Source organism: Dermochelys coriacea, chromosome 21, assembly GCF_009764565.3.
Source record: "Dermochelys coriacea isolate rDerCor1 chromosome 21, rDerCor1.pri.v4, whole genome shotgun sequence".
NCBI lineage: Eukaryota > Metazoa > Chordata > Testudines > Dermochelyidae > Dermochelys > Dermochelys coriacea.
Window position 1 is genome coordinate 8,840,153 of NC_050088.1, and position 21,902 is coordinate 8,862,054.

At 45.1% G+C, this 21,902-nt stretch overlaps 1 protein-coding gene across 5 annotated transcripts in view; it reads left to right on the forward strand.

Annotated features, from left to right (window-relative positions):
- The window catches only part of LOC119846237 (gastricsin-like), a 36,985-nt gene extending 15,933 nt beyond the window's left edge, over positions 1-21,052 (forward strand). For 2 of the 5 annotated variants that reach the window (XM_038379626.2, XM_038379627.2), the window contains exons 8-15: positions 13,737-13,887; positions 14,995-15,112; positions 16,391-16,509; positions 17,322-17,521; positions 18,849-18,971; positions 19,600-19,747; positions 20,188-20,286; positions 20,448-20,824. In XM_038379626.2, coding sequence (XP_038235554.1) covers positions 13,737-13,887; positions 14,995-15,112; positions 16,391-16,509; positions 17,322-17,521; positions 18,849-18,971; positions 19,600-19,747; positions 20,188-20,286; positions 20,448-20,603 — 1,114 coding nt within the window. In that variant the 3' untranslated portion in view covers positions 20,604-20,824. Of the gene's footprint in view, positions 1-12,493; positions 13,037-13,736; positions 13,888-14,994; positions 15,113-16,390; positions 16,510-17,321; positions 17,522-18,848; positions 18,972-19,599; positions 19,748-20,187; positions 20,287-20,447 lie in introns of those variants that run through there. The other 3 variants (XM_043500352.1, XM_043500351.1, XM_038379630.2) reach the window with 3 other exon arrangements.
- The last annotated feature ends 850 nt before the right edge of the window (positions 21,053-21,902 follow it).

Consider the following 21,902-nt stretch of genomic DNA (forward strand, 5'->3'; position numbering starts at 1 on the left):
AGGGCTGAATTTGATGTGAACCATCAGGCCCTTCTGTAAAAAAACAAACAAACTTGCGCATGACGTTCTACTTCTCTTCCACTGTGGGATGGTCCAGTGATAACATTCTGTATATGGTTTCACTTACTACAGGCCACACCAGTCTCTGCAGCATGAGACATTCATTGGTTCCACTTTGCTATTCCCTCTCATTTCTAAGAGACATAAAAGAGCTCTTGGAATTATATTAACTTCTGCCTTATCGCTTTGAAACTTCCTCGCCCTCTTCCACAGGATCTGAATCATGCCATCCGATTCTCTGAAAGCTCTCTCGGGGTTGGCAAACAGAGCCATCCAAACCTTCCTATGATGTCTTTGCCATTGGTATGTTAACAGACTAGAGTCGGTGAAAGGGAAAAGCAGGATCATCTGCTTATATTTCAGCCCTGGAGGTCACAAACATAATCTGTCGATTACTGAGATTCTTTCCAGTGCTAACAGCTCCAGCTTCTTTTTGGGGCTGTGGTGCTGCCTTGAAAAGTGAGCCTTCTAGGAGCAATGCAAGGAATGTAGCCACAGCCCTACAAATAAGTAAAATTGATGGATATCCATATAAGCTCTTTGCTCTCAGGTCAGGAACTCCCTATCATTTGTAGAAGTATGATTCTTCTCATTGGCTTGGTGTCTGCATTACAAATAGCAAACACACCACCATCACTTTCAGAAGTGAGTGAGTTCTGGCAAGCCTTTGACCTCTTGTCTTCCATGCTTCCCTCCATCTCTTATTTTTGTTCTATAACAGAAGCTAATTATTTTTAATCTATGAACTGACTTTATTTATAGGGAAACTGTCAAGTAGTTTATGCCCCAAACTTAGGTTTCATTAGGGGTAAAGAAGAATTTTTTTTTTTAAATAACTGTATAAAAATATTTCATGAAAAATCTCAAGAGGCTTTTTTTAAACATTTAAATATCACCCTCCCCTGCAGCTTTTGCATCTCGGACATTACAGCGCTGGACAGTGCCTGAGAATCTTTAGCTGAAACTGACTAACTGCTGAATTTAAATTGACTTGTCTAGTTTTGCTCACCCAGCTGAGAGATGTGCAAAACATCCAGGCAAAATAAAATTATTTGTAAAACAAGTCAGGATATAGGTTTTGTTAAATGTGTGCTTGATCTTGACAGAATGTCTTTAAATGTCACAATACGAATGTGTTAGAATTACATGGCAGCTGATGCTGCAGATGCACTTATGGACCCCTTCATAGTCCAATCTTGGAGCATGAATTTCATCCCACTTAAGCCATGCCAAGTTTTATCTGTCTTCATGTAGGCCCTGATCCGAAGTCAATGGAAAGACTCCCACTGTCTTCGGTGGGCTTTGAATTGCCCTTTTATGGGCAAATGTTGTTACCTATTACAGTGCTTCATTGGACCAATCCAGCACTCACTGAAGTCTGCTGAGACCTTCCATTCCATTCACTTGCGGCCCGGATCAGAGTGTATTCTCAGAATTCGTTGCTAGCTTTTGGCATGACGAACTATCTAGCTTAGTGTTGTTATGATTAGGTATGTAGAGAGCCTGGCACAAATCCACAGCAGTAAATCAAGTCCTCTAATACCTTGATCACTTCCTCATTGGCCTGTAGCAAATGTATTGATTTAACAGGTTTATTCAGTTAATGGAGAGGATAAAACGTTTTTATTTCCCCACATCTAATGTGGATTTTAAAAAGTGATTAGCGGGGCTGAGTACAAATAATGTTGATCACAAATGACCACGAAGTAGAAAGTGGTTGCCTGCTGCTAGATGAGTGCTCTTAACGTCAGGATAAAAGAAACAGCATGCTCTCTCACTTCTCTCTGTCCTGGATTTTGCTTAGCCTGCGTGAACTGCAGACTTTCAGGCCTTGTCCGCATTACAGTTGTGCTAACAAGCATCTTTAGCAGGGCCCTATCACAATTCCTCTGATCAGCAATAGTTTTCTGAGAACTAGGTTAGTCAGACCATGCTCGGATGCACCCACAAGATACCCCAGCTGGCTAGCTCTCCGTTGTTGTATGTAGCATGATTTTATAACATAGTTCTCGGACGTTGCATCCATCTACACTATGACAGTATTAGGGGATCTGGTTACAACATGCCTGTCGCCCACACGGTTAAAGCAGAGTTGGTCTTGTAATGCAGATGGGAAATGTCTGAGGTTTTATCCTGTGTTTGGTGCCCTGTTTACAGCTGTATTTGTAGTGCAGATGAAATGGAAAAGTCGCTGTCCACATTGGCTTGGGAAACAGTCCTAGCAACACCCATGTTGAAGAGGAGCTCTTACTAGCATGCTGTAAGTCATACTGTGGACAGTCTCAGCACCTTTGAGAGTAAGGGGGGAGGGGAGAGAGGAAAAACCAGTATGTGACAGGAGCCATTATCCCTGTTGTATTGTGGTAGCTCCACTCTGTTGTGAAGTTTCCTGTATTTGTTGGTGACTCTGATAAGATTTAGAATGTGTGCCTCTCTTTAAGAACATGTAATATATTAAAATTGGGAGTGGCCTGGTGGTGGCAATCCTAGGACTTCAAGATCATCTCCTGATGGAGATGAAAGACTAAGAGGGAAGGGTGAGAAGGATTGAGATAAGAAAGAGGATCCTGTAAGTTATTTGTCATGCACTCTCTCATTTGGCAGATGGGATCTGGTGCTAAGGCACTTACAAGGCTTGTGCCATTTTCTTTCTTTCTTTCTCTCTTTCTTTCTCTCTTTCAGTAAATCATGGGAAATGACCTCAGGTAATGTGGGGCCTAAGCCTATGAATCACTGAGCACCCTCCTCTCCCATTGAGTCTCATTTCTTTGCAGGATCAGGGTCTAGGAGGTTTAACGGCAAAGCTAATCTAGTCCCAGACAAAAAGGTAAATTTCCTCATTCTGCCCTATGTGGGCCTGCTACTTGCTATTGGCTAGAACTACCGCAAGATCACAAAGGACTCTTGACACTACTGCAATAGCAGAAGAGGACTCCTTGACCATTGGACCAAATTCCTCCTGGTTGCAGCCTCTTTAGCTTTGGTAGGGTTACACCCAAGATCAGTATGGTTCCTGGCACTGGAGTAAGATATCTCAGACCCTGCCCTTTCCCATCGAAAGGGGAGGGGCCTTTCATTGCCTTTTGACAGAAACATTGGGTTCCCTTAAGTGTATCCAAAGCCACTCATCAGTAAAACTGTATCTGAGTACAGATCTGTACAGTTTACCTGTCTTGAGAAAAGTCAAATGGGGTGTAATGTAATAGGTGAGGCCTGGGGCCATGTTGTAGAGTTTGATGTCATAGCGTTCTCTCTCTAGAGTGGGGGAGTTGTGGGGAACAGCCAGTATACCTGAATGAGTATTTCCAAAACTCTAAATGAGCCAAGAGGCTGGAATCAATCAGACTGGTCTCTTCAAGGCGCTGTTTGTTAACAACACGGCTCTGTGGGGCTTCCCCCAGTACACCCACACAGGCTGAAGCCCCTAATATGCCCCGGTCTGGAATGCCATTCAGATGGTCTAGTTTCACTGACTTCCTGGTTGACCCTGGGCAAGTCACGCTACCCTGTGCCTCAGTTTCCCATCTGTGAAGGGAGATGATACTTCCCTATCTCACGGGTGTTGTAAGGCACTTGTGATTGGGGTACTATGGCGATGAAGGCCATATAAGTACATAAAGATTATGACACTTTGACTTGGTTGCCTTATCAAAGCTATAATCCAGTTTATAGTGGTTGATAATGGATGATGCACCTGCTAAGTGTGGGAGATGAAGTAGCTAGAAGTTCTCTCATCACTGAGGTTAGAGAAGAAGCCTCTGATTCCATCCTGGGTGGTTCTGATTTAGTACATTTGTGGTTTGATTTGGAGTTTGATTTTACAAATTGCAGTCTGGCTGTGTCTTGATTTACTGTCTCTCGAATTCTCCGTTCCTTATGGCATCCCTATGTAAGAGGAGTGCAATGTTTGACTCAGCAGGCTTTGTTCATGAGAAGCTGCTGATCTCATGAAGAGGTTCAAGAGAGAAGTGCCAGGGGCAGATTGGCTCTAGGGGATGGCTGAGTAGAATTAAATTTACAATTTAATGCTCATTGGAACCATGTCTCCATAGCACAGAAGGTCAAGTTCAGATTTTGAGCTGGGTGGGAAGACTTCAGGGGATGGAGAGAATCTGTGCAGGCAAAGCGGGAGAACCAGTTGGCCATACTGTGAATGGATAAAGGCTTCTTAAGGCAGTCAGTCATCTCATGGGCTTGAGGGAGACACAGCCATGGTCACCTGTCTTGAGTTAGCCAGGAATGTATTAGACCAGTAGCTCCACTGCTCTTCCATTCTCTGGCAGCTTCATAAGGGTGAGATCTCCTTCCATGGACAAGGTCCTTTCCAGTCTCCATCCTGTTGCCTCGTTTTCGACAGCCAGGAGAACACTTCATGGAGCACAGTGTGAGCTCTGCTGCATGAGAGCTTCTGGGACCAGAAACAGAAGGGAAGCCCCTGCTGATGAGGGTTTCCATGTTAATAAGTGTAGTGTGATGTTATCCACCCTCATAGCTTCCTCTAGTGGTCAGATGTGGGACATTCTCAGGTAGAAGATGGGAGTTTTCAGTGGCAGGTTGAACAGGCTTGGACCTTTTTTATTTGACTTTTTCTCACCACTAAGTTCCTTGATCTGTTTGATTAGAAGTTGCTTTGGATAATGGATGGTAGGTAGCCTGTAATCCAGTGGTAATTCTTTTGGAATCTCTTATTCTATGATTCTCTTTTGGTCTGGAATTATTTATATTTATGGAGCACCATAGGTATTCCTGGCACTGTTACAGATCTAAAATAAGACACAGATCCCTGCCCTGAGGAGTTAATCTGTGGAGCAAATTCAGCCCTGCTGTCACTCCACTGACTTCAGTGGGGTCACACAGGAGATGAATTTGGCCCCAATTATCCTTATTAGAAACCTTCTAGTTCATGACAAGAAAACAGGACATCTCATTCCATAAGACTATATTTCTCATTCCATATTGTGTTCTTTTAATGGTTGCCTTTCTTTTCCTTGCACATCTTGCCGTGAGCCTTGCAAGGAACAGATTATTGGACTTTACAAATGCCTGTGCTCCTGTATCTTGGATGTGGGTTAAATTAGGAACCATCATCCAGATCCCAGTGTCCCCACTCCAGACATGCTGTGACCACCTCAGCTAATTCAACATAGGCAAAAACCAGAATGTTTTATCTTTTGTAGTGGCCTTCATAAACCTTCTTGGTCTCAGAGTCAAAGGTGCTCTCCAAAGCATTATATATCTGGCTCATGCCACACCGCTGGACACAAGGAGCTCAGCATCGTAAATGGGTGAGTACCTACCCCGGAGACCTCGCATGTGCTAACACAAAAAGGAATTAGCCCCCGAACTGAATTGGCTCCATGATGAGCAGCACATCATCTCTTCAGGCTTGTCCTGTGGATGGAGGGCTTCCTCTGGGATCATCCCTGCACTAATCTGTTCTGTGTGGGGCTGATAACATGGAAAAGACCATGTGTCCTCAGGAGGCTTTCGGCATGAGGAAATTTTCTTTGTTTTTGAGTGGCTTAACCTTTGAAGTGTTTTTTCTTTGGGTTTTGAAGTTAGGCAGTTGGACTCCCTCTCCTTTGCCATCTATTTATGTGATTGCCAGGGAATAGGTCTCATCTTAAGAACCGTGTCTATTTCTAGCTTGTTTTGTACAGTCTAGATGCCTACTTTTCTCTCTAGGAATAGAGAGGAACTGTAACGCCTTTGGTCTGAATGCTAGAAGTAGTTACCTGCCTTACAAGGGTATTGTGAGGATTAATTGATGTTTACAAAGTGGTTTGAACACAAAAAAAAATTACACAAATACAAAGTATTGTTATGTAAGCCACTGTGTCCACTGGAAAAAATTCCCAGCTGTTGCTGTCTTTACCTCCAGTGGGAAGTGGCTGTCTAAATACCTCTAACCCTCAGAATCTCCTCTCTCCCACACTAGGAGGGGATTGTTTCTGTACCTCTCACACCAGAGACCCCATGCCTCACACTAGGACACGTGAGGGTTTGTGTGTCTCGAACAGTCAGTTGTTTCTGTTTATCCCTATGTGTAGTGTGGCCCACTGGCTAGACCTTAAGAGGCTTGGGTTCTATTCTCACCTTTGCTGCTGGATGACAGTGGGCAAATCACGTCACCTCCCTATGCCTTAGTTTCCCCATCTGTGAAATGAGCATAATGGTAGTGATCTCCTTTGTAAAGCACTTCAAGATCTGTGGATTAAAAGTGATACACAAGAGCTAGGTATTATTAACATAAGTTCTCTTAGTCATCTCCACAGCCACTTCCTACCCATTTTCCGTAGGCATGATGCTACCCAACCCCATCTGACTTCACCCTTCCTGTGCATCGTCATTCATCAATTGCTTAGTAGTAATCTCAGTTCACCTGTTATGGCATCCTTGCAGCCTGTCTGTCTGCAGAGTTTGTCTTCCCACCAAGCTTGGCTCATCTGAAGCTGAGTGTTGTGTGTGTAGGTAGCTGAAGGGGAGTGGACTCCTGCTACGAAACAGGACCAAAAGGGAAGAAGTTAAGGGATAGGGTAGGCTGGAGGTTGGGAAATGAAAGCCAGGCAGTGGGTGTGGGGAACACGCCGGTTCTAAAGAGGGGATCCTATTTGTTTCCTTCCTTTGTGTGTGTGACTAAAGTCAAAAGGCCCAGGCACATCTGTGTTGACCTCAAGCTCTTATCCTGTGTGATTCTCCTCATTGTTACTTGTACTGGTGTCTTTGATACTAAATATTCCTGACATGGCGGAAAAGCAAAGGCACTTCGGGGCTCTGGTCACCAGGGATTCAAAGCTGCTCTGTCCATAGAGATCGGTCTTTCTGTGTAATTACTTCTATGGGTTATTACTATGGATATCCATTCAGTCCCTGTTTATATTTCATCCAGGTGTAACCTTCAAGGCAAAGAGCCTTAGTGCTGTGTGAGCTGAGGAGCGCTCCTGTCTTACTCTAATGTGCACTAAGAATGTATACAGAATAAATGGAATCTGATGACTATCTGGTGGAGGGTGTGGCTTGTTTGGTGTTAAATAGAGAATTGTCCAGTTTAAAGATGAATTTTAGTTGCTTGTTTAAGTTGGAGACCTGGCGTGCTGGCCAGAATCAATCCTAGTGTAAGTAGGTGCTTTCCTTCATGCAATTCTGCTAGTGCTCCGAATCCTGACCTGCTATGCCAATCTTGGCCTCCCCATACAGGTCTGCCAACGTACCTCTATCCCAGCTTCCTGTAACCTCTGCTATTTCAGTCCTGGATGCCACCTCTAGCTCTGCCGGTATCCTGCAATCATGGCCTGCAGCACTACTTGCTATTCTATCCTTGATCTCATGAACAGCTGTGCCAATGCACCCTAGTCATGACCACCACTACGCTCTGTTTTACCAGTCCTGGGCTCCCCACAAACAGTTACATCAATGCACTTCAATTCTGACCACCTGCTGTTCCAGTCCTGTGCCTTTCCCGAGCAATGGAACATAAGCTTTTCCATGTGAGATCAGCCCATTGCTCCATGTATCCTGCCTCCAGCAATGGCCTCTGCCTTGTTATTCACTACATTCGCTGTGTTGGGGGAGACTTTCAAAGGAAAAATAGAATTTAAGTACCTGCCTGCCATGTGTGCCCTTGAAAATCTCTCATTGTTTATATTGCTTTGTGGAATATGAATGACAGTTCCTGCCCAAAAGAGCTTAAATCTAACCTGGATAATACAATACAGAGCCACTGGTTCCAATGAAGGGAAGTGAAGGGGCATCACAAGAGAGGTGTGTTTCAAGTTATTTGTGGGGAGCTCCTTGGCTGGTGGGATTTTAGGGGCTGTGCCAAGCACAAAGGGGCACCCTTGAGCAAAGCATAAAAAGGACAATGGGAGGAGATGGAGAAAGAGACTAGAGATCCCAAAGTGCTGACTAGCTACAATCTATTTAGCTCTGAGCTATGACTTAATAGAAGGCTCCTGTTTGAACTTATCAGCTGTGAAATGTACCAAAATAGATCAAACTGCAGGCAGTAGCAGTATTGCCAATCTCAAGCATTTGAAAATCACATCAGACCCCCCAAAATCATGAGATAGGTTTAAAATCATAAACTTTTAAAAAAAATAACTAGTATTTGGGGGACTTTCTTTGTGCTTTCGGATGTGTGAGCCTTTAGGGGTTGTGCTTTCAGGGTTTTTCTGCAAACATGAGAGCTATAAATATATATATTTTAATTAAATCTGAGAGTCCCTTGATCTCAGTGGTGTGACCTTTAAGGAAACCACCAAATATCACAAGACTTGGGGACAGTTCCAGTTAGGGAAAATCATGCTTCTCTAATCTACTGGAATTTTTTTACCTTGTTTGACCAACTAGTGAATTAGTAGGACTGGTTAATGGAACTTATCTGGGCTTTCAAAAAGCCTTTGGCAAAGTCCCACACAAAGAAGTTCTTAAGAAAACTGAACGATCGCAGGAGGGAGAGAGAAAATTCTTTCATGGATCAGAAACTGGTTAAGAGACAGAAAAGAAAGAGGAGTCAATGGCCAATTTTCAACCTGTCGAAAGGTTAACACTGCATTGTGCCACAAAAGTCTACGCTAAGGCTAGTGTTCGTTATATTAATGATATGGGATGGGATGGGATGGGATGGGATGGGATGAACGAAGCCGTGGCAACATTTGCAGACACAATGATTATTTAGGTTAGTTAAGACCAGAGAAGTTGGCAAAGAACTAATGATGGCAGATAAAATTCAGCTTGCTAGGTTCTAAACGGGTGGAAATAATGCAAGGAAAAGACCCCGGTGTTACAGTGGGCAACTTGATGAAAACCCTGGCTTGGTATATAGTAGTGGCCAGAAAACTAAACAATGTGCTCTAAAGATAGAGTTTGAAAATAGTACTGTGGAGTTATGCCAATTTCTCAATTAACACTACACCTTCACCTGGGATTCTGGCTGAGATTGTCAAAGCTGACTATGATTCATCTACCCCCCGCTCATTGAAATGAATGAGTGCTGTGTAGCCAAATTGCCTAGATGGCTCTGAAGTTCACTGATTTGTTCCGTTCTGGTCTCTCCATCTCCAAAAAGCATGTTAGCAGAAAGAGAGAGGGGCAGAGCTGGGTGATAGAATGATGAGTCCTGGAAAGGCATCGGTGTGAAGAGAGATCAGGGACTATCTGTTTTGGAGAGGAGATGGATAAAAAGGGTCATGAGAGAGGAATATGAAATAATGAATGCAATCGAGGAGTCGTCTCAGATGCTCCTATGTACCCTAGTAACCTCTTTCTTAAGACAAAACCAAATCAATATCCAATGAAACTGAAAGACAGTGCATTTTAGAACTGAGACGAAAATACATTTTTTACACCATATGTAATTAAAGTTTGAGACTCTGCCACAAAAGATCGCTGGACCTAAAAAATCTGGTAGGCTGTCAGATGAGTAGATTTTTAAATCAATAATAAGAACATCCATGTTTGGTTCAGACAGGATAGAAAATGTATGAGGACTATAAACCTTCATGCTTCAGGGCATAGGTCAACCACTGCTGCCTAGGGTCAGGAATAAAGTTTCTTTAGGAGCAGGTTACTCCATAATTGTCCACTATGATGTTCATTGCAGTATCCCGTGAAGCATCTTGTAATGATGGCCACAGGATCCTGGACTTAGACAGATCATTGCTCTGAACCAGTGTAACAATTCTTACATTTCTAGTGTTGGCAATAAATCAGCTGATAAATAAATAAATAACTTTAGCTGATACAACCAGGCACCTGGCCTCTTGCCCTCTTTTTATGAAGCTTGAAGGAGAAAGGAACATTCTGCAAGACCAAATCAGATTTGAGTATGTGTGGTGGGGTAACAGGGTTTATTCCATGCCCCTTTCCCACCCACGTTCTATTTGCTTTTCTGTTATTTTGGCCCATGGGGCGAGCAGTTTCCATTGTTTATCTAGGCCCTGGTGATAAAGTTCCCCTTGAGTGAGCTGATCTTTATATTTGCCCTTTGATAATGACAATCCAGAGACCAGGATATGGGCCACGTAGCACAGACCTCTGCTGAGAACTGTCACAATCTTTGGGGGTGGAGAGTAAGGGCTGCTGCTTGCATAGCTAAGCTTGAGAGTCTTCCTTCTCCTTGCTGCTCTTCACCATCCCCTGTTCACACAGATATCAAGGTGATCATACATCTAAACTGCAGCAAAGTATGGCACTGCTCTTAGGTCAATAGGCTGAAGAATTTACCCATCTGCAGTTTGGAAAAGAGACTATGGAGGAAGCAATTCCATAAGACTTGATTGGCATGAAAAGTTCAAGTGTTGACAAAGTGAGTTTAAAAAAAAATGGGGTGGGGGAAGAGGGGAGACAGACACCTCCCACCCCCAGTTATCTGCCAGAAGTAGGTACAATGGGCTCAGAACAGGGTTACACATTGGCAGTTTGATCCAGACACAGGAATTGATTCAGGAATGACTGGGTGAAATGCTCTGGTCTGTGTTATGCAGGAGTTCAGACTAGATGATCAAAATGGTCCCTTCTGGCCCTTCCCCCTGTGAAATCTTTGCAAAACCCATCAGAGTTGATCATACGGGTGCAGATGAAGCTCCCTTTGAACTTAGCAGCAACAGGACAACACGGATGTCCCTGGAACTGGAACCTCTGAAGTTTAGACAAAATGTCCTGAGGGGTTTTTCTCCTAGTGAGTGATGCACATCTGGAATTCGCTCCCCTAGCAGCTTGTGTCAGAATCCACATTACTTGGGGCTCAGGAGCAAACAGTGATAATGACCAAGACAGGGATTGATGCTGGAGGGTATTGATGGGAACTGGATGATGAAGTGGTGGCTCTTGCTCACAGACACAGGAGTTGAGCTAGATGCTGCTGAGGAGTGGGGAAGGGGTTGCTGTTCCTGTCCTGTGCGCAGGGGGGCTTCGTTCTCCAATGCTGAGCAAGGCCATTGATAAAGTCTCCCTTGCAGATCCAAGGGTGATTGAGTTTATGATCAGAGCTCTCCTCCCCTGGTGATCTGCTGGGCTGTGCCTCCACAGGGATAATAACAGTCCTATGTTATAAGTGATGCCCCTTATTTAAATAAAAAAAATCAGGACCAAGTGCCTTTTATCCAGTATTTCAACCAGGAATGTAGCACTGCCTGTAGCCAGAGAGGTCTGGGGCATCATTCTGGCACCTGAAATCAGGGGCAGAACTGTGCTCCACCTCCGGGATTGCACTTTGTGAAGTGCCGCCAGTTGGCAACTTGACCTGGCCATACAGGGCCTCAACGCTGCTCAAATTAGTCCCGACTGCTCCTCCGTCATGCCAAAGTGGCCTCTGGATCCCCTGCTGAAAGTTGGCCCTTCATCCCACATTGAAATCTGAAATGGCACCCTGCAGAGATTTCTTCCTCACTGCACACCAGGATCAGGAGCTGCTGAGTGCTGCAAAAAGCAGCAAGAAATACTTAATAATAATAATTAATATGTAAACTACAGGCACCACATTTTGGCAAGTTGCCATCCCGCCCCAAATTAATACCTCTCTGCAGCGTCAGCCCAGGATCGATGTGTGTGCGCGCTATGAAAACTGGCCTATATTTTTGAAATACCATGTTGGCAACCCTAAGTATTGTATTAAGTCCCAGACCAAAAAAAAACCAAAAACGATTAAAATGGAATGAAGGTTTAGAGTCTGTCTCAGTAAGGCCAGGGTGAAAAACATGACAGTGATGCTGTGATCATCTCCAAGCCCAAGAAATTGAGAGTTAAGATTTTTATTAAGAAACGGAAATGCATGGTGAAGAAATCCAAATAACTAACTCTGCTCTGCAATGACACCATTTAATAGTAATAAGGTTACGATTAAGGCATTTTAGGGTTTGGTATCCCATCTTAGACAAAGCTGATGTTTAAAGACACTTTTTGCATGACTCCCACTGCTCCACGAGTGTAACTACTGGGCAGAGTTAAGGTTGAGAGTTACCACTGCATCTGCAATACGTTTGATGGCAAATTGGAATTTCTGAAGCTAGTGATGACTTAAATGTTTGGTCTTTTTCATGTAAGAGTCTCACCTAACCTTGCGTAATCTCTTTTAAGTACTTAGCTGGCCTCGCTACTACAATTTTTACTGTACTTATGTGCAAAGATTTGATTGACTGTCACACATTCAGTGTAACTTCAAATGCAAATTAAGCATACAGTTGCACACACACCGGGTCTCTTGGGGTTATAAAAATCCTTCCCTAAAATTCACCCTTTGGTTGTTTTTAAAAGGCCACCATGGGGACATTCCTGCCTTCCGAGGTGAATGGAGCTCCCCTAATCTGCAGAGACTGTGTTTCGATATGCAACCCACGCCACCATGTTTTGTTCTCTGAAGGACGTTATGAACCCTTGTCCTGGTCTGGCCTCTTGAAAAGTTACAGGTGAATCCTGGGACGGAAACAATGCAGGTCACTCAAAACTATTATAATCTTGTTGTAGTTTCCATTATAAGTCAGCTGCTGTGTGCAATTAAACTTTTCCTCCTTTGGAAAAAACATGCGATAGAGCTATCAGACTGCAAGCAAGTGGAAGATGAAGTGGAACAAGCTGGTGGGTTGTTGGGTGTTTTGGGAGTTTAAGAACTTTTGATTTCTCTTATCATTCCAACATTTCCCTTCAAGGAGTAATTTAAAAATAAAATGGCAATTAGTCTTCTGATTAGGCAGCTGTTCTTGAGATAAAGGGTCCTTAGCCCTCTTAGGACAAGCCTCAGCATGAAGTGTTATTGACAGTTGATAAGCTTCTGATATGTGAATGAGATGGTGGTAGAAGGAGGTGAAAACAACAGTGCACCCTTTGGGTATATATAGGCAGGGAGCCTGGGACTCCAACCTCAGCCTGGTATCCAGGACTGAACTGGTGGACTGTTTAGAAACTGCTTGTAAAAGAAGAGAATCATGAAGTGGCTGATCCTCGCCTTGGTTTGTCTCCATCTCTCGGAGGGGCTGGTGAGGTGAGCATGGAATAACAGCATGGCCACATGACGGTGATGGCTGATTATGCTGGCGTGAAAGAAAGAATAGGAATGTTGTGGGGAGTGGTTTGAGAAGGAGAGTGGACTCGCGGGTTCTGTCCTTGGCTTTGCTACTGACAAGCTCTATGACCTTGAACAAATCACTTAATCTCTCTGAGCATTAGTTTACCTATCTGTAAAATGGGGACAATGCTACTGACCTTACTAGACTTGCAGATCGGTGAATCAGTAGTGCTTGTACAAGTGTGAAGTACTAATCTTAAGAATGATTGGCTTTTTCTTCTATGGCTTTGCATTTTCCCAGAGACCAAGGAAACAATAGTCCAGGGTTGGTCTTAACATTGAACATTGACATGATTACCCCAGTGTCCATCTCCCATTCTTAGCTTTCCAGTGTGCTACTTCCGTATTTCAAGGAGGGCTTAAGAGAGCCAAGACTGTGGAAGAGATTGGGTCAAATTTATTCCTGCTATAATTACAATGAAGTCAGTCCCTGTGGAACCTAACTAATTAGTCCTAGTGCATTGGGTTCTTTGAGTGGCTGGAAAACATACCACTAAACTACCCCATCCCAAACCTATTGAAGCTATGGAAGAGAAGCAGGAAGAGTGAGACCAAAAAGGAGAGAGGTGGAATAGGAAGAGGGGAGACTTGATTGCTGTCTTTTCATTCTGTGCAGAATTCCCCTGAAGAAATTCAAATCCATGCGGCAGGTGATGAAGGAGAAGGGTGTACTCAAGGACTACCTGAAGAACCACAAGTATGACCCAGCCAGCAAGTACTTCAACAACTTCGCTATTGCCTACGAGGCCCTGGCTAATGACCTGGATGTGAGTATGTGCCTGATTGGAAGAAAAAATGACAAAAATGGAGCAGAGATGAGGAAATGATGGAGGCTGTCAACCGAGGAGCAGGGATGGGAGGAGAGAAATTCAAATGGAAAATATGATACCCAACTTGCACCAGCCCATCTTCTGTAGGACTGGTTCTTGTAGTGTACAGGAATCGGGTAGTATCCCTTTAAATAGTTTGTGGGCCCTCTCGTGGTGGTCACCATGTTCTAGAGCAGCCACCCAGAGCAGCCACGTGTATATAGCTAAGGCTTGCGTGTTGATGTATACGGTAGAACCTCAGAGTTACGAACACCTGAGGACTGGAGGTTGTTCGTAACTCTGAACAAAACGTTTTGGTTGTTCTTTCTGAAGTTTACAACTGAACATTGACTTAACACCACTTGGAAACTTTATGATGCAGAAGAAAAATGCCGCTTTTAGCCATTTTGAAACAAGCGCCAGAGCAGTTTCTTTACCTTGTCAAATCTTTTTTTTAAACTTTCCCTTAATTTTTTTAGTAGTTTACGTTTAACACAGTCCTGTACAGTACAGTAGTTGTTTTATTTTTGGTCTCTGCTGCCCGATTGTGTTCTTCCAGTTCCAAATAAGGTGTGCGGCTGACCAATCAGGTCATAACTCTGCTGTTCGTAACTCTGAGGTTCTGCTGTAGCTAGTAAACAGTTATTTGGGACTCAGCTGTACCCGGTGTTTCCTCCATATAGTTTTTATTCCATGAGGAGTAAAAGACCCAACAGTTCTCCCGGCCCTAATAAAGAGCACAGGCTGCCCTTAGCTAGAATATATATTTAAGAAATTGAATCTCTCTGGGGTAGAGGGAAGGGTTAAAATGGAAGGGGGGAAGTTTGCCCCTTTTTGGAAACCCTCTAGCAGAGTTGGAGTCATTTGCAAAACCTCTAACTGCATGAGATTCCACCGTCTCTTGTCACCATCAGCCCACATGGCAGCCCCATTGATTTGAGATTATATATGTGGTGCAGATGGCAATGACTGTCTCCAGCATGCTCAATAGTACTATTGGTTGGCAAGTGACATGGATCATGAGGAGGAGAACCTGTGATGAAAAGAATGCCCCCTTTTCTCTAGCTGTCCTACTATGGGGAGATCAGCATTGGAACCCCACCCCAGAACTTCCTGGTTCTCTTCGACACTGGCTCATCCAACCTGTGGGTGCCCTCTACGTACTGCCAGAGTCAGGCCTGCAGTGAGTAATCCCCATGCACAAGGGGCCAAGGGAAATGTCTCTACCATGGAGGGAGGTTCTCGATCACAGTATCCCATCGTGGGCACTGACCGAGCCCTAATCCAGATTGGTTGTCAGGAATAATGTAGACACCCTTCAAATCCCAATATGATAGGAGTGTTCTGAAGTCCCGCTGCAAACAGAAAGATAGCCCAGGCTATGGAAGTGCATGTCATTTACGTAGATTGGAAGCTCTGTGGGGTGAGGACCCTCTTTTTGTTCTGTTTGTACAGTGCCTAGCACAGTGGGGGGCTAGTACATGACTGGGGCTCCTGGGCTCTTAGGGGAATTCAAATAATAATTGATTTATGTATCGATATACACGCACACACAATAATTTAAAATAGATTGTGTTTGAGTATATAATACACACACACACACACACACACACACACACACACACACACACACACACACACACACACAGAGATTATTCTTCTTTTCTTCTTTGGTTCCCATCCGTCAGCTCAGCTGTGACTCTTGAGGCCGAACGAAGTCTGTCCACCTCTTCCTATCTTGTACCAGCTTCTTGGCTTTGTTCATCTTTAAACCTTTTTGTTGTATGTCAGTCTTCACCATGTCCATCCAACGCATCCTTGGTCTTCCTCTCTTTCTGTCTGCTTGCACTTTGGTATCTTTCACCCTGTCTGGTATCCTTTCTGCGTCTGTTCTAGACACGTGTCCAGACCTTCACAGTTGTCTCTCTTGGATCTTCTGCAGCAGCATTATTTCTTGCCCTGTTTATATGTCTATAAAAATAAAATCAATCTGTGTATTACAAAGGGGAGAAATTCCTACTCAAATGCTTTCAGTTCCATAACGGCTCCACTGAATGGCGTGCTGAGGTGTCTGGAGTCCCAAAAAGCTGCTTCAATCAGTGTAGGCACATGTGAAAGTTTCAGAAGGCTGCATGTGAAGAAAGAGGCAAGCCAGGGAAGGACGGTCATGTGGCAGTCACTACCCTGTTTTGTGCCTTCATCCCCCACCTATAAAGTATGGGTGATTAGACCTACCTGGAAGGGAAGCAGTGAGGCTTAATTGATTAGTAATGGGTGCAAAGTGTTTGAGAACTGCAGGGGGTAGGTGCTACAGAAAGGTCAAGTTTTGCCATTCTTGGACCTTTCTAGAGGGGATTAATGTCGGGCTCAATTCAGGCTGGGGGTGGGGAGGTTCAACTCTGAGTCTGAATCTGTCATTCGCATGAGCTGACAGCTGATGCTGACCTGTGTTTACCACTAGCCACCCACACTCTGTTCAACCCCAGCGCCTCCTCTACTTACTCTTCCGATGGACAGACCTTCTCTCTGCAATATGGCAGTGGCAGCCTCACTGGAGTCTTTGGCTATGACACCGTGACAGTAAGTAATAGCATCAGTCGAGGAGATGACATATAGTTATTGGAGCTTAGCATTGGCTGACAGACACTGGCATCCGAACTCCTTCAGCAGGCAGCGGTGGAAAGTCTCTGATTTCCCCTGTAGGCCCTGCCACAAGGGGGCTGAGATCACTCACTCTAGCTAGTGAATAGACGGCTCATCGCTTATTGGGGAGTTTTCTGTTTAAACAGTGCCTTTCCGAGAGCCAAAACGGAGACATCTATACTACTTTTAATCTCCAGATGATAAGGATCCAGTCTGGGCTTTTGAAGTGGGCTTTCAGAAATGAGGTGGCTGGGGAAAAGGAACAGGATGTTTGGGTGTCTAAGTATTTCCAAGGTGCTCAGCATTCCTTTTTCAACACCATGAACCTTCGGACTCCCGGGCTGTGTACGGAGAGGCACCTGTAGCTGGAAAGCCTTTCTTTAGTTGGACATCCACTCATTGCAGAGCTTTGGAGGAATATCTGAGCCTCAGTGGGTCTTGCTGATAGTGAAGTAACAACACAACGATGCAGTAATATTGTAAGAGGCAGCGTGGTCTAGTGGTGGGAATCAGGTGACCTGGTTTTTACTCTCAACTCTGCCTCTGATGGACTGGGTAAATAGCTTCACCTGTTTGTGCCTCTTTCCCTATCTGTAAAATGGAGGTGATGATACCCACAGAAAGTGCTCTGAGATTTTTTGGCTGGTTAGATAAGTGCACCCAAAGTTCTCCTTCCTGGGTTTGCTAGGTTCCAGTGGCCTGCTTGCTCTGTCTGGTTGTAATGGCTATTCCTATCTCTTGTGCCGCAGATCCAGGACATTTCCATCACAAAACAGGAATTTGGCCTGAGTGAGACCGAGCCTGGCACCAGCTTTGTCTATGCTCAGTTCGATGGGATCCTCGGTCTGGGTTTCCCTGCCATTGCTGCTGGTGGTGCCACCACTGTGATGCAAGGTCTGATGCAGGAGAACCTCATCGATTCCCCGCTCTTCAGCTTCTACCTGAGCGGGTAAGTAGGAGGAGGCCATTCCCCTGTCTCTTTAAGCCCTTGTGCTGTCTTTGTTTCCCATGATCCTTCTCCCTTTGTGTCGGCTCCTCTGGTCTCCCATACCCTGAGGAGGGCCAATGGCAGAATAATGGTTAGGAGCAGACTTCATCCCTTCCCCTGGAAGTGCGTACTCCTTCTCTGCAGCCCCTTCTTCTCCCACTCAGAGCTGGGCAAACCGCTCAGTATGGGGAAGCTCACTGAGGTCATTCACTTTCCCCTCCCTGGGGTGAAGGTTCTACCGCATCAGACATAGCATGTTCCTCATGGGCTACAGTCTCTAGGCCTCACTATACCATTTCCACTCTGATTAGGCCTCATCTGGAGTATTGTGTCCAGTTCTGGGCACCACATTTCAGGAAGAATGTGGACAAATTGGAGAGAGTCCAGAGAAGAGCAACAAAAATGATTAAAGGTCTAGAAAACGTGACCTGTGAGGGAAGATTGAAAAAATTGGGTTTGTTTAGTCTGGAGAAGAGAAGATTGAGAGGGGACATGATAACAGTTTTCAAATATGTAAAAGGTTGTTATAAGGAGGAGGAAGAAAAATTGTTTTTCTTAACCTCTGAGGATAGGACAAGAAGCAATGGCTTAAATTGCAGCAAGGGAGGTTTAGGTTGGACTTTAGGAAAAACTTCCTAACTGTCAGGGTGCTTAAGCACTGGAATAAATTGCCTTGGAAGGTTGTGGAAATCTCCATCATTGGAGATTTTTAAGAGTAGGTTGGACAAACACCTGTCAGGGATGGTCTAGATAATACTAAGTCCTGCCGTGAGTGCAGGGGACTGGACTCGATGACCTCTCAAGGTCCCTTTCAGTCCTATGATTCTATGATTCGCGCTGGACACTCAGTGCCAGCTTTCTCCCAGATGCCAAGTACTCATAGCTACTTCCATGGCACCTTTGAATGCCGGGCACTAGATTGACAACTCCACCCTTGTTCTAAGATGATTCATTTCCTCCAAACAGTAGATGAGGCTTTTCTGAAACACCCCATTGCAAACTGAATGGCACCCACCTGCCATCATGGTATCTGGGGTCTGCCCAGGTTTTCAGCTCACTGGATGAATGTGCAGGTGTCACAGCACCAAAGTGTCTGGTGCATGATGATCATAAGCTTGATTTCCCCCCCCCCCACCCGCATTGCCACAAGGGTTCTTGGTCTATCTCTGAGAAGGTTTTTGTGCTATAACTCCAGCTAGGATCCTGGATGTTCCAGTCACAGGCTGTCTCTGGACTTTGTAGATGGCTATAAATAACCAGGCGCTTTCTCTTCTGTGCGTTTGTTTAGGCAAGAGGGCATTCAGGATGGTGGTGAACTTCTCTTTGGAGGAGTTGACTCCAATTTGTACTCTGGTCAGATTGTCTGGACGGCTGTCACCCAGGATGCTTATTGGCAAATTGGAATTGAAGGGTAAGATTGTTGTCATTGGTATTTTCTGTAGGAATGTAGGGCCTGATCTGGATCCCATCATAATCAGTGGGAGTCCTTCCATTAATTTCAATGGGCTTTGGAACATGCTTTGATCATAATAAGAAACATAAGAATGGCCATACTGGATCAGAGGAATGGTCCATGTAGCCTGTCTTCCAGCTGTCGCCAATGCCAGGTGCTTCAGCGGGAATGAACAGAACAGGCAATCACTGAGTGATCCATACCCTGTCGTCCACTCCCAGCTTATGGCAATCAGCAGCTAAGGACACTCAGACCATGGGATTGCATCCCTGACTGTCTTGGCTAATAGCCTTTGATGAACCTGTCCTTCAGGATCAGACAGAGGACTCTGGAAGTCAAGACGTGGACTCCTGGCTTCTACTCCTGACTCGGCTCCTGGGTTCTATTCCTGACTCTGCCCCTGAGTCTCTGTGGGACCCTAGATAACCCAAACTTAACAAGTTCCAGAGATACCACGAGAACACAAAACAGTGGCTCGAACATCTCTAATGGCAGGACCCCCATGTTCTTGGTTCATCACGCAACAGAGATGGGTACATTGCTGCTGAATTTTCCTGCTGAAGTGTCCTGTGTTCTGTTCCCTTAGTTTCTCTGTTGACGGACAGTCCACTGGCTGGTGTAGAAGTGGCTGCCAGGGGATTGTGGACACTGGAACTTCCCTCCTCACTGCTCCACAAGAAATCTTTGTGCAGCTGATGGAGGATATTGGTGCTCAGGAGAACGGCTACGGTGAGGTATGGAGAGGAAGGGAGTGGAAGAGGGAAAGAACCTTGCCTCTAAGCAGGTTTCTGTTAGGTGAAACAGCTCAGAGAAAGTGTGGGCTAGTGGTTAAAGCAGGTGATTAGTTGCCTGGACTCTTAGATTCTATTCTTGGATCTGTCACTCACTCTCAGTTGGGTCTTTGGCAACTGATTTAACCTTTTTGTGCCTGTTTGCCCATCTGTAAGCTGGACCTAATAATTTCTGCTTGTTCAGGGTGTTGAGGCCTTTCAAATGTAGTAAAACATGTGACTTCCTTCCTTTTCCATGTGATTGTTATAAAGAGCTTTCCCGGGTTGATGGAAGGAGGCTCTGTGTGGAGAAGTGTGGGTTCAAGAGGCATACGGGACATAGCATTTTGTCTGCAGTGGCTGTGCACAGTACGTAAACCTGCTCTTGCTTTCTCTCTCCACAGTACGTGGTTAGCTGCAGCAGCATTGACAGCATGCCTACCATCTCCTTCACCATCAGTGGAACTAGCTTCCCGTTGAGCCCCTCTGCCTACGTGCTCCAGGTAGTTGTGGAGTCTCCTCTGGGTGGGCTCCCAGAGAGCTGTATATTTGATATGGGTTTGCTGGGCACATCCATACTTGTGTTATCCATGTGATAACATGTGATCCATCCAGAGCTTCCAAAACCAAAGGGCTTTAACTCAGCTTTCTATCTTCTCAACAGAGCAATAGCAGGGAGTGCGTCGTGGGCATCTCACCCACTTACCTGCCATCCCAGAATGGGCAGCCCCGCTGGATCCTGGGTGACGTCTTCCTCAGGTCGTATTACTCTGTTTACGATGTAGGCAACAGTAAGGTGGGCTTCGCCCCAGCAGTGTAACTGCCACCAACTGTCTTCCATGCTGCTCCAAATTGTCTCCTGCCTCTCCTCCAACCTGCTGGGTGTGACGCTGTGGCCCCCACATGCCTCTTTTCAAGGATTTTGAACGTCTCTCTGTACTGAACTTTTGCAAATTTCTGAAGCCTCTCTCCGGTGAAATCTGTGCTATGAGATTCTGGGCTCCCCTTCAAAAGTGACTGCAAATAAATAAAAGGCATTAAAACCATGAAGCAAATGTGTTTTGGTTTGATCTCTTGGTGCAAAATAAACATATGGCTGAGGGAGCATGGCATTGAAACGGTATGTCATGGGCAGAAACACGCAGCTGCTCTAAGCAGGGGTGAATTTAAAGCTAAACCAACCACAGGAATTCCATTTAAATACCACCCACTCTTAAGAGGGTGTGTAGGATAGAGTGGCCTCAGTCATGCTGTGTCTCCAAGTTTAAACGCTACCTGGCTCACTACATCTTCATTTCCTTTGTTGGGACTAGTGGCTTGATAATATGCAGCTCTTTGAATCTGTAGATCTCAAAGCACTCTGACAGGTGGAAACAGAGGCCCAGGGAGGGTGAGGTTTAAGGAGAACGCTGGTCACTTAGAAAACGATTGTCCCTCCTTTAAGATAAGGTCGATAAGAATGTTTGGTGGTTATGGCAAAGGCCTCAGAATCGTGAGTGCTGATTCCATTCCTGACCCTGCCACTGAATTCCTATCTGAACTTAGGCCCCGCTGTGGGCCTCAGTTTACCCATCTGTTAACTGAAGACTACAGCTGGTCAGAAAAACTTCTGATTCAACAATTTGCGGATTCAGCAAAACCACAACATTTCACAAATCTGGCCTGATTTCACCAAAGAGCCAACGCAACCAGGAAGGTGGAACTTAAGGGAACCCAGCACATTTCAAAACCCTGGAATTGGGCGCTTATTGGCCCCTAATCTCCTGCTACAGAATCTGAGTTGATGTCAATGGGACATTGAACTCTTGGGCAGAAACATCTAGCTGCTCCTGATGAGCTAGTCTAAGCATTGGCAAATCTAGGGGCCAAATTTTGCTCTCGGGTACAGTGCTCTCAGCTGCAATCAGTGGGAATCGCTCGTATCCTGTCTTGGGGTAATGATGCCCCAGAATTCCAGTCCCGGTTCTACTGCTGACGTTTGATGTGACAGAGGGAAAGTCACTTTCACTCTCTGCCATTTGGGGATAGGAACACTTTCCTCCTTACTTAATTTACTTTCACAGCCTCCTAGGGTTGCCAGTTTTGGCTGGACATCTTCCTGGAGGCTTCATCACATGAC